The 14,966-nt window shown below is 38.1% G+C and overlaps 2 protein-coding genes across 6 annotated transcripts in view; one reads left to right on the top strand and one right to left on the bottom strand.

Moving 5' to 3' along the window:
* LOC5576901 (peptidoglycan-recognition protein LC) overlaps window positions 1–5,868 on the top strand; it is an 85,351-nt gene extending 79,483 nt beyond the window's left edge. For 2 of the 5 annotated variants that reach the window (XM_021842920.1, XM_021842923.1), the window contains exons 5-6: window positions 5,205–5,358; window positions 5,416–5,868. In XM_021842920.1, the coding sequence (XP_021698612.1) occupies window positions 5,205–5,358; window positions 5,416–5,669 (408 nt within the window). In that variant the 3' untranslated portion in view covers window positions 5,670–5,868. Of the gene's footprint in view, window positions 1–89; window positions 238–306; window positions 594–5,204; window positions 5,359–5,415 lie in introns of those variants that run through there. The other 3 variants (XM_021842922.1, XM_021842924.1, XM_021842921.1) reach the window with 2 other exon arrangements.
* Window positions 5,869–13,952: 8,084 nt separating this feature from the next.
* On the bottom strand, window positions 13,953–14,861 carry LOC5564900 (SOSS complex subunit B homolog). Its single transcript, XM_001649200.2, has 2 exons — window positions 14,716–14,861; window positions 13,953–14,654 (listed from the first exon to the last, which is right to left on the bottom strand). The coding sequence occupies exons 1-2, from the start codon at window positions 14,733–14,735 to the stop codon at window positions 14,027–14,029; spliced, it is 648 nt and encodes a 215-aa protein (XP_001649250.2). The 5' UTR covers window positions 14,736–14,861; the 3' UTR covers window positions 13,953–14,026.
* Between the last annotated feature and the right edge of the window lie 105 nt (window positions 14,862–14,966).

The raw sequence follows: 14,966 nt of genomic DNA, 5'->3' as shown, positions 1-14,966 counted from the left end.
CATAATTGAAATTTTCGTGGGTCGTCCTTATTAACTGGACATTGAATTTACGGTTCGAAATATTTGACGGTGCCAACGTATTTTTCCAGAGTTCTTGCGTGTACCGGGTTCGATTTATTCAAGAGCAACACATTGGCATCAATAACTACGGTGACATTGGCTACAATTTTCTCATCGGTGGCGATGGCAATGTGTATGAAGGACGCGGATGGCAGACTGTTGGAGCCTTCCTGAAAGGTATGTCATCAAAATTGAAATCTTGGGTAAATAAACGTTAATATGCCTTTTTGTACATTTATTCCGAAGGTCAAAATTCGAAGAGTGAGGGCATTGCTTTCATCGGTCACTATAGCCGTGAAACCCCAACGGAACAGCAGATGGAAATGTTAGACGCACTGATGGAAAATGGCACCAGAAGTGGTTACCTCACCGAGGATTTCAAGCTATACGGGGCGCGGCAGTGGCAAGCAACGGAAAGTCCGGGGCACATCCTTTACGATCTGTTGAAGAAACACAAGCGTTGGAGTGATGATCTTGAAAATTGAAATGTCAAGACTGAACAAATTGGCAAGAATACATCTATTTTAACTCGATGTTCGATATATTTAGTTTCTTGAGAGAACTGCCAGTAGCCTTGTTATTTTGTTTAGTTTGGGTCGATTACTTTTCAAATATTTTTCCAAGATCGAAGTGTGCCGTGAAAGACAACGGACGTGAAAATTTTGTCTCTGCCGTCAAAAACTGCATAATTCTGCTTATTTATATTTTCGAACTGTGTTTTGATTTATTGTTTTGTTCAAGAAAAACACAGTGCTATGAATTAGAATCTTTATTTTTTACGTGTTCCGGGTGTAGTGCGGGAGGCAGGCTTGATAGAAACTCCTCTGCGAGGCAAAGAGGAGGCGATTTTGCCGTTTTTCTGAGGAGAAAAAAATAAACTCAAAATTTTCAACACAGATCCTCAAGCGATTCGAGTGAGAGTGCAGAAAAATGCGAGGATTTTTTCAGACACTCTCTCTCTCTCGTTGCGATGCTCACCATCACTCACACTTCAAACGAACTCTCGAGTCTGCCGCCCGAACAGACAGTCCTCGGGGAGTTGTGAGAGCACCCTTTTTTGATGGAATTTAACTCGGTTTTTTTTTGTGCTGCATCTCCCTCGCTCATTTTTCGTTGCCTCGCTGCTTAGCATTTTTTGGCTCCCTCGCAAAGAGGCACTGGCAGCACGCTGCTCTAGAGTATGTCACCGAACTCTGATGATGTTGAGGAGAATTATCAAGCCTGGCGGGAGGTATGTTCGACATACGCGTTCCAACATGTCAGTTGTCATGGAACTGGCTGTGTGTTGTCGTTTCTAGCCCGAATTTTTTCTTGTTTTTTTTTCGCTCGTTTTCCGTTTGTTTTTTTTTTGTCACTTTTTCTTGGAAATGAAAATTTTGCTCGGTTTGCACGTTGATAATTTGAAAATTTTATCCAGACTGCTTTCAGAAACAAGGCTGGGGAAAAACCTTGACCCAATCTTGAACAACGCCTTGACGCCTGTAAAGCAGACGATGGACCCAGGGCGTTTGTTGTTTAAGTTTTTTTTTTTTAATTTATTCTTTCGGTAGCATGCAATCAAAAGAGACAAAAATGTTCAATTAACTGTGATGATAATTACCCAACTAACATTTAGTGCAGATGTAAATTCTCGCAGCTATCTTTATACGGCTTCAGCCTGAGTAAATGCGCTGTACATACGAACGAAAGCTTTATGCGATCCTTTTACCAACAAATCTGGCGAATCTACTCAGCTATTTTAGGATGTGTTAACAGCGTTTATGCATACCGATCATTGCCTTGTCTCAACTGTTATAGGACAAGTAGCTGTATAACATCTTCGGAAGGCGCTTTTTCAACTGTTGAATAATTTTTATACAACTTCACTGTATTATCGATTAAATATTATTTTAAGCTGTTTCACAGCTTCCGGAACTCAATTCATAAGTATCTGGATTTAATGTTCCCAATGTTACACAATTAAAGTACCCGCCGCGCTTAGGATCGAACTCACGATCTCTGCATCCACACGTCTCGCGCTGTCCTTGTTGCCACTACAGTATATATCGAAATCAAAGAAAAAACATCGTTTCTTCTACATGGAAAACGGTTCATGTAATATCTTATAATGATGTTATAAGATTTTGTAATCGAGCTTACACCACCTCAAAAGACTGTAAAAGTGTTTGAAACGTCAAACGCAATGTTTACATCCAACAGGCTGTGTAGTTGCGCCACACATTGTTATTATATAGCTTGTTGCTGTATGTGCGCTGTATAACAAACAACAAAGCGCCTCTTGTTTATAAATTAAGCAGCATAACAAAACATATTGCATAGAAGCAGCCGGATGAATGAATGGGACTTTTATTCCACAACATTAGGTTGCTACTGTTTAAGGTGTTGAGTTACAGCTTTTTAAAAGCAGCAAAAGCGATAAAAGACGAAATATACTCAGCTAAGATTGTTAACTGCAAAATGTTTGCGTTATAGCTGTATTGACGCTAATCGTTCTATTTTTGACAGGTTTCATTTTTTGCAGCGTTCGCTGCTTAAATTCAACTATTATTCAGCAGAAAACAAATAATCTTGGCATATAGCGCTAAAATTGTTAGTTGGGAAAAGTTTTTGTCGACACTTTTTTTGTATAAATGAATAACGAGTGATATTTCTAGTTGTCATGATAAAAATATGTTTCGTATTAAGGCTTAGTAGCCCGTCATTCGTTTTGGCAGCCATATTGACATTTCAGCATGCAATTTCAAAGTAATAAAACTCAGTCCTTATTGTTGATATTGATACGGAAAAGTATCACTATATGCGCTTACATGCTGAAAGTATGCTGATACTTTTTCAGCTACAACATTGCACCACCAACTGATTTTCATCAATTCGACATTGTGACATGATTTAGCAACAATCATCAATGATGCGTATAAACATCAATGACGGCCTACTTCGCCTAAATCAAACATGTAAGTTAAAACATGTAACGGGCTCACCAAATTAATCACCCACTCGTGACTGAGCTGCCATACGTGATACACACACACACACACACAAATTCACTCTGGCAACGCGAAAACCGAACTCGATTGCTTGAGCCTTCAACAAGCACTATTTTCCGGACGTAAATCTACAAAAATCTAAATAAAAAATCGTATCACAAATGGTCGGGGTTCTGCTAAACCGCACCAAGTGCTAACATCTTTATTCCGAGATATTTAACTTTAAAGTGTAATCGTTTACTAATTTATCGCGGACGGTTAATTTTAATTTTTTATCGATCACATGCGATTAACAATGTCCAATAAGGGAACCGAAATTAAATATACAAGTAAATCATCATAAATTATCGATGTAATTAGATTTTATTAAAAAATATAAAGCACTCAGTTCACTCTGGCTGAACATAATTTGAAAAAAAATGGTTCTTGGTTCGGTATGGTTGGATGTGTTTCATAGTTTTCAACAACACAAGTAAAATTGGAGACAAATGATGTTTCATCGAGATTCGAACTCGTGCCTTCTGAGTGGTAATCTTGTGTGCTACCGCTAGGTCATCTGCACTTCTTTAATGATTGATGATAAACTTGAAACAAGTCATGTGCACTCTGTCTGACGGGGTTTGATGACGAAAATGCTATTTCCTGAACAACTAAAGCGCACCAAGTCAACCTCAGTTGTTCACACAGTATCAGATTAAATTAATTCGTGATTTCATTACGCCTTCTGTGTGGAAGCAAATGTAACTAAATATTGCATGTCAATGTCTTCACTTCATGTCAAAATGTGATTTTCAGATAAACAATACTTAGTGCGGTGTGGCTGGTCAAAATTTCTAAGAAAATAGATCAACGCCCAGGGGCCCAGATAGCCGTAACGGTAAACGCGCAGCTATTCAGCAAGACCAAGCTGAGGGTCGTGGGTTCGAATCCCACCGGTCGAGGATCTTTTCGGGTTGGAAATTTTCTCGACTTCCCAGGGCATAGAGTATCTTCGTACCTGCCACACGATATACACATGCAAAAATGGTCAATTGGCATAGAAAGCTCTCAGTTAATAACTGTGGAAGTGCTCACAAGAACACTAAGCTGAGAAGCAGGCTCTGTCCCAGTTGGGACGTAACGCCAGAAAGAAGAAGAAGAAGATCAACGCCACTGAAACAATATTTTATTTTAATTAGTCAATTGCTGCCCAATTTAGTTGGCCTCTATTTCTATAAGTTGCTTGGAATGCATAAAATCTAGCTTTATATCTGACAAACGAATTCCCTTTGATGACGTGCGTTGGTTTATAGTTCGCTCTGGCTGAACAAAATTACAGTTTTAAGTGTCATTCCAAAAACAATTTGTGATCTAAGATTACGAGGGACTGCTCAAATTACTCGAAATTGTTATGGTAGAAAGGTTATGGTTATTTGAGTCATCTGGTGCAAAAAAAACTCAATTTGGGAAAAAAATGACACTTGGTGCGGTTTAACAGAACCCCGACCAAATGCGCTCCGAATCACAATCATCCTACATTCACTAAAACAATGGTCAGCATCAGCAAAACAAAAACGCGAGCGAAAATTTTGGACATCCGTACGCACGGGTTACTACGTTCCTCTTGCATTTTCAACAGCCAATATCTCAAAAACTAGACGTGCTATGATGTTTCTGAAAACGGCAATGGATTCAGCAAACCTAATTAAATCAATAGCGATACTCTGTGGAACACGTTTTTGTCTCAAGCCACAACATGCTTGAGACAAAAACGTGTTCCACAGTGTAACTGAGGAAGTGCTAATAAGAACACTGAGCTGAAAATCAGACTCTATCCCATGGGGACATAATGCCACAGTAGGGAAGATATTATTTTACCATTCCCAAGGACCAAGAATCTGATTTTTAGTGCACGAAACAAGAGCTGCTGATTTACAACACTTATTTATCTTTTGAATTTGAAATGCTTGAATTCTGTTGTTATATAAATTTCTTCGTGTGGCAATTAAATTCGCGAAATGTGCGAAATTCCAAACACTTCCATTTTTCAACGAGAATCTTGACCTTTTGGAGTTTCAAGACCAGACGAAGTGTGAAGCAATGAGCTGAGAGATAATTATATACTAAGATGCAAGGACTTTTGATTCTGATAAAAAAAAAACTTATTCCTTATTTCAGGCGCAATGCACCTTCATGACGCAACGCATTCAAGAGTTTCACATGGCGGACGATTCAAAAAATTATTCAGACATTGCATACAACTTTCTGATCGGCGGTGACGGAAACGCATATGTTGGACGCGATTGGGATAAGCAGGGTGCTCACACTAAAGGTATTTCAATCTAAGCAAAAATACGAAAATTCAAAATAAATTCACATTAAATTGCAGGCTTCAACGTCGACAGTATTGGCATAGCGTTCATTGGTACTTTTACCAACGTCGAACCGCCACTGGTGCAGCTCAGTGCAGCCGAACAACTCATCGCTATGGGGCTGGAAGAAAAGAAATTGTCGGAAAACTACCGTTTATATGGTCACAGACAGTTAGCCCCATTCGAAAGCCCCGGACGAATGCTGTTCAAAATCATACAAAAATGGCCCCATTGGTCTAGCGAACTAGGGCCCAACCATTGGCAGGAATGATGATGATCACGCTAAGGAAAAGAAGCCAAACAGTCTGCAACCACCGACCGACCCCAGCGGTTGTATTACAAATTCATGTCGAATAGCGAGCTCAAATATTTTTGTATGTGTAATTATGTAGATAGTGTATATTTTGTTTTGAAGGTTTATTTGGCAAATAACTGTGATTTTGATCGAATAAAATTTGTATATGATTCCATTTTTACTGTTCCTATGATTCTATTCTATTTTGTAAATTCTATTCTTCTTTGTAAGTAGAATCATAACTATTCCACAGTGAAGACAAGGTATACAGTTGAAGCTTGTTATAGCGACATTGGAAGGGATAATCGTTATAGAGAATAGCTATAACATTGAGATTTTGTTGCTATAAAAGTTGTCGTTATAACGAGCTCTGAGTTTACATCCGTATACTTTTTGATACATACATAGCTCGGAATAGAAATGGAAACAAAGATAAAACCCACATCCATAGTAGCTTAGACAAACTCATATAACATAAGCTGTAATCTGATGATACCATAAAATGGGGAATCTTTGATAGTGCGAGACCCACAGCATTCGAATCCTATTCTTGGCACTTTCGATTCACTTCGGCAGTGAGGTTTTTTTAAAGCTACTGAACACATATTTAGCCACAATATGCGTCGCATTGAAGTGATTGTTTTGGCAAAGTTTCAGATAATTCGACCGAGGAAAACCCCGCGTGCCGTAGTGAATCATGGAATTTCCCAAGTAGCTCTGCAACCTAAACTGAATAACTTAATTTGAGATAATCAGTTACGCAAAACGAATGCAAAAATAAAAAGCATTTGTGTGACCCTTCATGACAGCCGATGGAGCCGATAACAGTTCAGACCTTTTATTCAAATATTAAAAATTGATTAGATTTCAACATTTTTTGATACGCTTACAAACAATCTGTTCTACAAACACTATTTGATGAAGTTTTAAAGAGTCTACACCAAGAGCTCATAGTAGTTTCTAATGTATTTTTTTGTAAAAAAAAACTTCCTTGCAACATTTGTCTAATATTTGTATTTTTTTCATGGAATTCATATTTCAAATATCCATCTTAATACTAAAACTACCCAATCTCGTTTGAAAACATCGACTTCTATCCAGAATCTACAGCCTTTGTCCAAAACATATAGTTTTCATAGGAATCATCTGTTTCTCTAAATATCTTCTTTCTGAGATCACCTCACCAACTTCAAACCAGAAACTCTGATAATTAATCATTTTGAAGAAGATATGTACATGGAAGACATTTTTCTGTGAAACTGGAAGATATTGAAAAATATCACCATGGGCGTAAATAGCCATCAGACTTGAGGGGGCCCACGGCCCCTTCTCATGAGAGACAAAAGTCGTGAAGGATTTAGATAATTTTACAATGCTTGTTTCGATTTTATTTGTGAACCGATTATAATGGCGCAGTTTCATACAGAGGCAGATCAAAACTTTTGCAGCGTTTGGTGGGGCAATGAGAGCGCAAGTCTGTCCAAAGCCGGGGGAAGGGATCGGTAATGGCCGTAACAGTCTATGCGGACCACTTGAGCACCATCGGAAAGGATAAGAAGGGTTGGGGTAGGATATAGGGAATTGGAGAAGACTTGACACAGTAATGCGATTAATGCTGCAAAATGTAAATGTGCTGAAAGCAATTTAATTTGAGTTTTGAAGTTTGATTTGACTTATTAAAATTTCAAATAGATCGGCCATTGTACAAGTAAGAAAGAATATGCTGATCGCTTTCTAGAAATTTTATAAACAACAAAATAATAACAATATGAGAGTAATGCTAAGGGCTGCTGATGGCACAATGCGACGCTTTAGGAGATTTTAATACTGATTAAACATTACTATACAGAGCGCAATTCAATCGATGGTGATAACTTTACAAACTTTATCTGTTTTTGCACTGATTGACGATGCTGATTTATATAAAAATATTATAAAAATATTTGATATTAGTTCATTTGTTTGTGTGATCTAGGTGTTAATCATGAAAAAATTTTACATACCCTTGATGATAATACTTCCCTGACCAGAAATATTATATTTTGAACACCCTTTTCGAAGCTATTCTATCCAGGTATCCATGTACTGCTTTCAATCCTGAAATTATTCTTATTGTGCATGCTCATGCATTATATAAGTGATGCTCATAATCATGCAACAGATAAGAAGGATACATTCGGACCGTAAGACCGATGTATAAAAAAAAATTGTTTCGAAATTGTCCGCGTGGTCTTCTAGTGCTCCTATTAGATAAGAATCAGTCATAGACATACATACCGAATGTTCGCCATGATCCTATGACCAACATTTGTATATGTATAGCCTTAGCTGATGTGGTTTTTCTAATAGGTAGTTCTTTCACTCATTGATTGTCTTCAAAACCTTGTCAAGTATAGAAAATTGATTTTATTTCATTTATTACTACATTAAAGCTACATTGTACTTATTAAGTATTAGGTATTATTTTATGTTTTTGTCACTATTGATATTATCAAGGCCAGAATTCCCAGTATGTGAAGAATTTTATAGTACTAGAACACCATAGAAGATTGCTAAACATTACCTAATCATGGAACGGCTTTATGCTCTATTATTTTAGGTAGATGCTATTGATCTCCCTTTGCTCCTATCCGCAACCCGGTGCACGCGCCCTGTTGGTTTTCGAAAACCTCGTAGAAGATTACAAACCGTCAATGGCATTCCCCATTACTACCTCACATTGCACATTCAAGGGTCTGATTGTGCTCCTAACCCACCCCCAGTTCGTAATCTTCTCGCCAGCTTGAAATTATATTTTCCCGAAGTGAAAGTAATTTTGATAAGTGATAGCCTAGTGCAGCCCAACTGCATAGTAGAGTAGTTTAACCAGAATCTTAAGGTCAGAAGATAGAATCTAAATTTTGTAATAAAAAGGTTGCCATTGCTTAGAAATTCACCCAACATCTAATCAAAACTACTAACAACAGCGATCAATTATCAAAATTCATCGCTCCCTGGAAAATATAATCCCAAGCCCAGGGAAGAATATTTTGTGATTTTACATGCAAAAAAATTGTAATGTTATTGTGACTTACATAAAATCGTTTGTAGTTAGTCTTTCTAAATTTGTTCAAACTTGCAATAAGAACATATAAAAACGAAGCAGTACATCATCAATATCTCGTCATCAATCTAGAGTCAAGTATTATATATTTTTCTTACAAATAACGCAACGTCGTCAGAAATTTTAAATGAATGCATATATTTTTAAAACGAAAAAACATCTCTGAATAGAATTCATGTGGCGATGGACTTGGTGTAGCGGTTAGATTAGAACACACGCCGAGGATCTGGGATCGAGTCCCATCCCGGAGATAGTCACTTTTGACTTAAAAAGTTATAGTGGCGACTTCATTCGGAAAGGCCGTCATATTATGAAAGCCTCTAGAAGAATTATAAGCTTGTCTAAAAAAAATGTTCAATATGAATAAGGTTTAACGTTTGTTCTAAAACTTCTGAAAATTTGTGTCAATTTAAAATTGAAAAAAACCGTTGCGACATCTACGACTTTACTCGGTGCGATGTTGTTTTTTGTACAAATCCGCAGCTCACTGTTCACTGTTCACAGTTTTGCTGTTACATTTGAAAGCAACTGCTTCACTGTTGTCTACTTACCAGCAGTTCATATCTGTTCGCGAGGTTTAGAGACAATTGTGCTTATTCTGCGCGGCGTGTGAGTCGAGACGACTCGCTCTCACCGCGAGTGACGTGAGACGACTAATGTTAATCAAATGGGAGCGAGTCGACAATTGTCACCTCATTCGACTCGTGTCACCTCACACGCCGCGCAGAATAGGCACGAATGAATTATCGAATGACTCATAAGTTTGAATATGAAACATTTAAAATTTTGCGGAATAGGTATACAAAATAAACTTTGCTTGCTGCATCATTGTTAATTTTAGAGAAACATTTTTGTAAAACTTTACCATAACTCTCATACATAAACATTTCCCAAAATTGAAGAGACTTTGATTTTCTAATTAACAATACCACTACAAATGGAACATACAAGTTCTGCTAATTCTGAAACATGCTTCAATGAATTTCAATATCGAGAAAGGGCAATAAGGAAATAGTATGGCAGTATGTGGCGTTTTAAAACTACACATTGCTATTGCCTGTCAAACAATGATCATCCAAAAATTTATATTCAACATGCATTTAACGCGTTTGGTATAGTGTTGGGCGATTTTGAATCGATGTTCCTAAAATTGACGTTTTCATTCCGATTAATCGATTGTTTGAACCGATGTTTGGGGCATCTGAAATTGGGTGAATCGATTTCCTTTATTCGATTGTTGAACTTGATGAATATTTCTTAACAGGCTGATGAAAAAAAAAAACAAATTTTGAACTACCCTTGAAGTAGTAGTTCTACTCCATTGAATTTCAAATCTCTCGCATACTCTGAGATAACGCCCTAAAAGCCATTGGTAACCACGTGTGTAGCTCGTTGTTTCTGAGCAAATGAAAGAATAAGCACCCAAACCAATACCACGGACAGCTAGATAACGATATTTTCTCCCCCATAGCGTTGTTAAATAACATGAAAATACATTCAAATGCTCAGAAACAATGAGCTACACATATGGTTACCAATGGCTTTTAGGGCGAGATCAGAAGTTATGCGAGAACTGATTTAATTTAAGGATGTTAAAATCGAATGCATATGCGATGGTCTCATATCAATTGGTTCATAAATATACCCAAGTAACAATTTCAGTGCTTTTTGATCTTAGATGTTATTTATGGAGGTTTTATTAGAGATGTATTCATTCCTAACAGATTTAATAAAGCATTGCAAAGTGCCAAACGTTCTTTTCGGTAAAACCCACTTTAAAATGCTTTGTAGATATCTACAAGAGCTCCCGTTAAAACTTATTTGCTGGCAAATACTGTTTTGATAATAAATTGTACTTTGAAGGAGCTGTGTAGTGTCTATTAAAACCTATACTTAAAACCTCATCATGCTTGTCTTGTCAAGGCATAAATAAAACTTCTAAGACTACGCTAAGTCATGTTAAAGCCTTCTTAAATGCATGTTATTGGAATGCAGTCTGCGTGTGGTTATCAATATCATTATATTGATAATGATAATCACGTAGTGAATTATGTATTTATCAGAACGCAAACATAGAAATGACAAATATTCCTCTCGAAGAATTAATAGACTATCGCATATTTTTCCCATACTTGCCTGAACTTCCCGTTCTAGTGGGACAACTATGCTGGACACAACAGCTGAGCTACACGAAAAAAGCTTTCATTTTTCAGGCACTTATCACTTACCGTTTTCTGCATCAATACAACCGATCAAGCACGACGGACTTTATTATAACAATTCATTCCAATAAAACAGTTAGATATATAACGACACAAATTTAATAAAATGAATTGCATCACAAAATCGAATCTTCCGATTTGTTTACCTTTTTGACAGCACTAGCTTTCCTGAGTGCATTAAGTTTAAGTCAAGGCTCCCAAAAAAACAATTTGTCTTAGTGCAGAACAAATATTCTGATTTAGGAATATTTTAGCCAGTGAGGGTTTTGCGCACGAGTTCTTAAGATCAAAAGCTTTTATGAATGATTATCACCCCTATTCTTGTTTACGTACGAATGCGCTTTCGATCGAAAACCCTTTCGCATTCTCGTTTACGCCAGCAAAATCAAATGGGCAATGGATTCAAACGAATAGGATTCGATCGAAAGTTGGATTCGCCGTAAACAAGAATGAGGGTGTATATTGTTCGGAATAATCACCAATTGATCTTAAACCATCCCAGACAAGACCAGCAAGATTTAACTGGATGGAATCCATTTTTGTTGTCGCCGTTTCGGATTGATAATTATAATATGCGTGGGAAATTTCAATGTATGATTGAGAGGAGCATGAAATCATTCTGAAAATGGAATGGAGTAAAATGGATAGCCAATAATAGCTGTGTTCAATGACTTTGATCGAACTTGCTCGGGGTTGGTTGTACTAGCTCGTATTTTTTGTCAACAAATAACTGTCAAAGCTACTTCGAGCAACTCCAAGCTGCTTTCTCAATGAACGCTCTTTTTACTCTTTTTACTAATTTACCGGAATTCCACGTGAAAAAAAATTCGCGCACTTAACAATCCGTATCGCTTCGGAATTTTGCTTTTTTTTCTCAATGTTTACGTTTTTAAACGTCAAAAACACGAGCTACTGCGAGCTGGTTGAACTAGCTCGGACTCTAGCTTCCAACCTGTTTCGAGCGACTCGGAGTTGGTTGGACTCGGCTCAATGAACACAAACCCGAGCGACTCGAAGTAGGTTGGAGTGGCTCAATGAACACCAAAAGCTGACTCGCAAGTGGTTGCAACCAAGTTCGAGCAGCTCGTTGAACACAGCTAATGATGTCGTAATTGTGGCGCGTTGCTGTAAATCGAAAAATTTTATGTCATTCCACCAGTAAATTTTTATTGGCAGGAATTTCACGCGATCGTAAGGAAATTTTCTGCCACGCAAAAAATGATTATTTTAATTGATTATTATGAGTCGGCAGACATCATGATGGTTTCAATATAAAAAAGGTTATAGTTTATAAACAAATTATTGGTTGATGTTTGTTCAATCATAAGCTCTTAACATTGGTTTTATTCCGTGTACAGTCAACTTTCGTTCGTTGCACTAAACTCGTGGCCCGATTAGTGAAAGACTTTCACTAATCGGGCTAAGATTTGAGCTGTCAAAACACCTATTACAATAGAAATTCAGGGCTACCAACATTGACAAATTGCGGTTTATGTCAGAATGTGACGCTTGTCTTCGTTTTAGGTGGGCTATAGACCAATCCAGTTGCCTGCGTAGTAGTGCAATGTTGACAAAATTTTCTTTGTTTGCTGTGAGAATTGTCACAACATTGCTTTTGTTTGCTGTGAGAATCCAAATATAAACAGAATTGCTGCAAAACAACCACTTCCTTGTTGGCCTGCCGTTGACCGAAAGCTCAATAACATCAAACAAACATCGATACGTTTTCATTCTGAGGAAATCGACTTGTGTAAGATTGATTGTGCGTTGGTGTTCGTGGCGATTTGCTTGGGGACCTCTATAGAGCTTAGTGACATTTGAACACACGTAGACTAGCATACGCTCGTCATACACAGTTTGTTTTTGTTTTCCTCAAAGAAACTTGCACACGCTTTCCAGACTCACCAAAATGCATATGGAAATATTACCCAATTTGAAAAATTTAAACCCGTTTTCTGCGTGTTTTTCGAGACTGAGTGCATATTGTTTTCCTCTAAGGTTCACAACTACATCTACACTAGGGTACCCATACCATTGGGCGTGAAAACCACTATAGCCCACTTAACGGGAGCCCGATTAAAACGAAGTGCAATTAAACGTAGTGCAACGAACGAAATTCGACTGTATTAGGATATCGTAAAAGATTTAATACCGCTAGTTGGGCTCAATAAGGCTATACAATAACTCTTATGCATGTTTTATAGCATACTACAAGGGTAGATGTATTCATACGATACAAAACTAAGAAGTTTAGAAACGGTTTTAAGGTATAGTCTCAACAACCTCCTGTAGTGTGGACCTTTTCGGGCTTAACGGAGTTTTTTCAAAGGTTTATTAAGGTTATTAAGACTAATAAGTTCTAAAATGAGTTTTAATGATATGGTGGTAACAACAGCTTGTAGTAAATGAAAAAAAACTAAAAATGTTACTTGGGATATTAATTCGAATTCGATTCGAATCGATTCAAAAATATTGATTCAAATGATTCGATTAAATCGGTCAATCGATTCAATAGTTCAAATGTGAATCGATTCACATCGATGTTATACCGTTTTGACTCATATTCCGAACACTTAAGGCCAAGCGTGACATCAAATGCATCTCATGGACATAAATTAGATGATATCTGTGAAAATTTCAATTCATTCGTCAAGTCTGATTGTTAGCTGTTGGGTGTGCCGGTAAAAATGTTTATTTTAACGTGTTTAGTATTGTTTTTATGTAAAAGTATGGAGCAACATTTTGATTCAAATGCCGAGCACTGTGCTCATTCTGTCTCATATTCCGAACACCTTGATTCAAATTCCGAACAGCACGAATAAATCGTATTCAAATTGATAATTTCGTTGTTGCAGCCCCCCTTGGCCCCTCCCTATTTACGCCATTGAATATCACCAGGAATCCCTGTGATCAGGCTCCAATTCAAACACAACCTTTTAAGAATGGATACACTATATTATAGACATTAGTTAAGCTTAAAAACAACTATCTTCCAAACACATAACTCATTATCTCCTTTCGTTTTTCGATGCTCCTCCTTTGGCCTGACCACTACGGCCAGTTCTCGGGGCATTCTTGGGGGAAGATTTACTTTGCTCAGCTCCTCCGGATCCGAATCGGGCCGCCGATTGCCCTCCTTTCACGCCTCCTGATCCGCCGGTCGATACTTGAGGTGGTCCTGCCTCACTAGGGACTGCTTGCCGTCCTCCCACTTTGGAACCGGCGGAATTTCCGGTCGCTGCGCCATTCCCATGGATTGGAGCGTTCCCTACGCCAAGGTTCGGATTCGGCTCGCTCATGTTGATCATTTCATTGAAGGTGAAACAGAAATCGCCCAACCGATGAATTTCCCCATTCTTGCCCGAGTACAAGGTAAGACATTGGCGCCAAATGGCTGCATATCCTTTCGTCAACCGTACGATATCTCCCGGCATCAGCAGCTTGCCCGGTTCATCCCAAACGGACACGTTGATGGCGGCGCTCTGATCGGCCACTTTAAAGGTGCGAACTTCCCGGTTCTCCTTCGTAAGCGTTACCGGACCGACGTCCAGAACGATGAAGATTACATTGATGTTTTTCAGTCCAGGATAGATGTCTTTTATGGCGATTATTTCGATAGGATTCGGGTGTGGTGCGCTGAAGCAAATTCAGTGAAATTTGTAAATGTGCTGGTGAAAATTACATCAGTAATACGAACCTATGCGGAGGTAATGCCATGGTGCTGCAATAGAGCCGAAAATTCAAAAGAATTCACGATCGAATTTCGAATAAAACCTGCTGGCTGATTGTTTTGCTTTCCTCCGTCCGAGAAGCCGTAAAATAAACACAACGCCGGTATCTGTCAAATACACGTGCGAGGTTAGCCCTTAAGGGATCGTTCAAATATTACGTAACGCAGCAGGGGGAGGGAGGGGGTCTTACATAGTGTTACGGCCCATACAAAAATTC

This window comes from Aedes aegypti, chromosome 2, assembly GCF_002204515.2.
Source record: "Aedes aegypti strain LVP_AGWG chromosome 2, AaegL5.0 Primary Assembly, whole genome shotgun sequence".
Lineage (NCBI taxonomy): Eukaryota > Metazoa > Arthropoda > Insecta > Diptera > Culicidae > Aedes > Aedes aegypti.
This window is presented reverse-complemented; position numbering and strand designations above follow the sequence as displayed.

Excerpts from the sequence above, each read along its gene's own strand:
- LOC5564900 (XM_001649200.2), bottom strand. The coding sequence starts at position 14,735 with ATGGCATTACCTCCGCATAG. Across the intron at positions 14,655-14,715 it reads ATGGCATTACCTCCGCATAG|CGCACCACACCCGAATCCTA; the intron begins GTTCGTATTACT and ends AATTTGCTTCAG.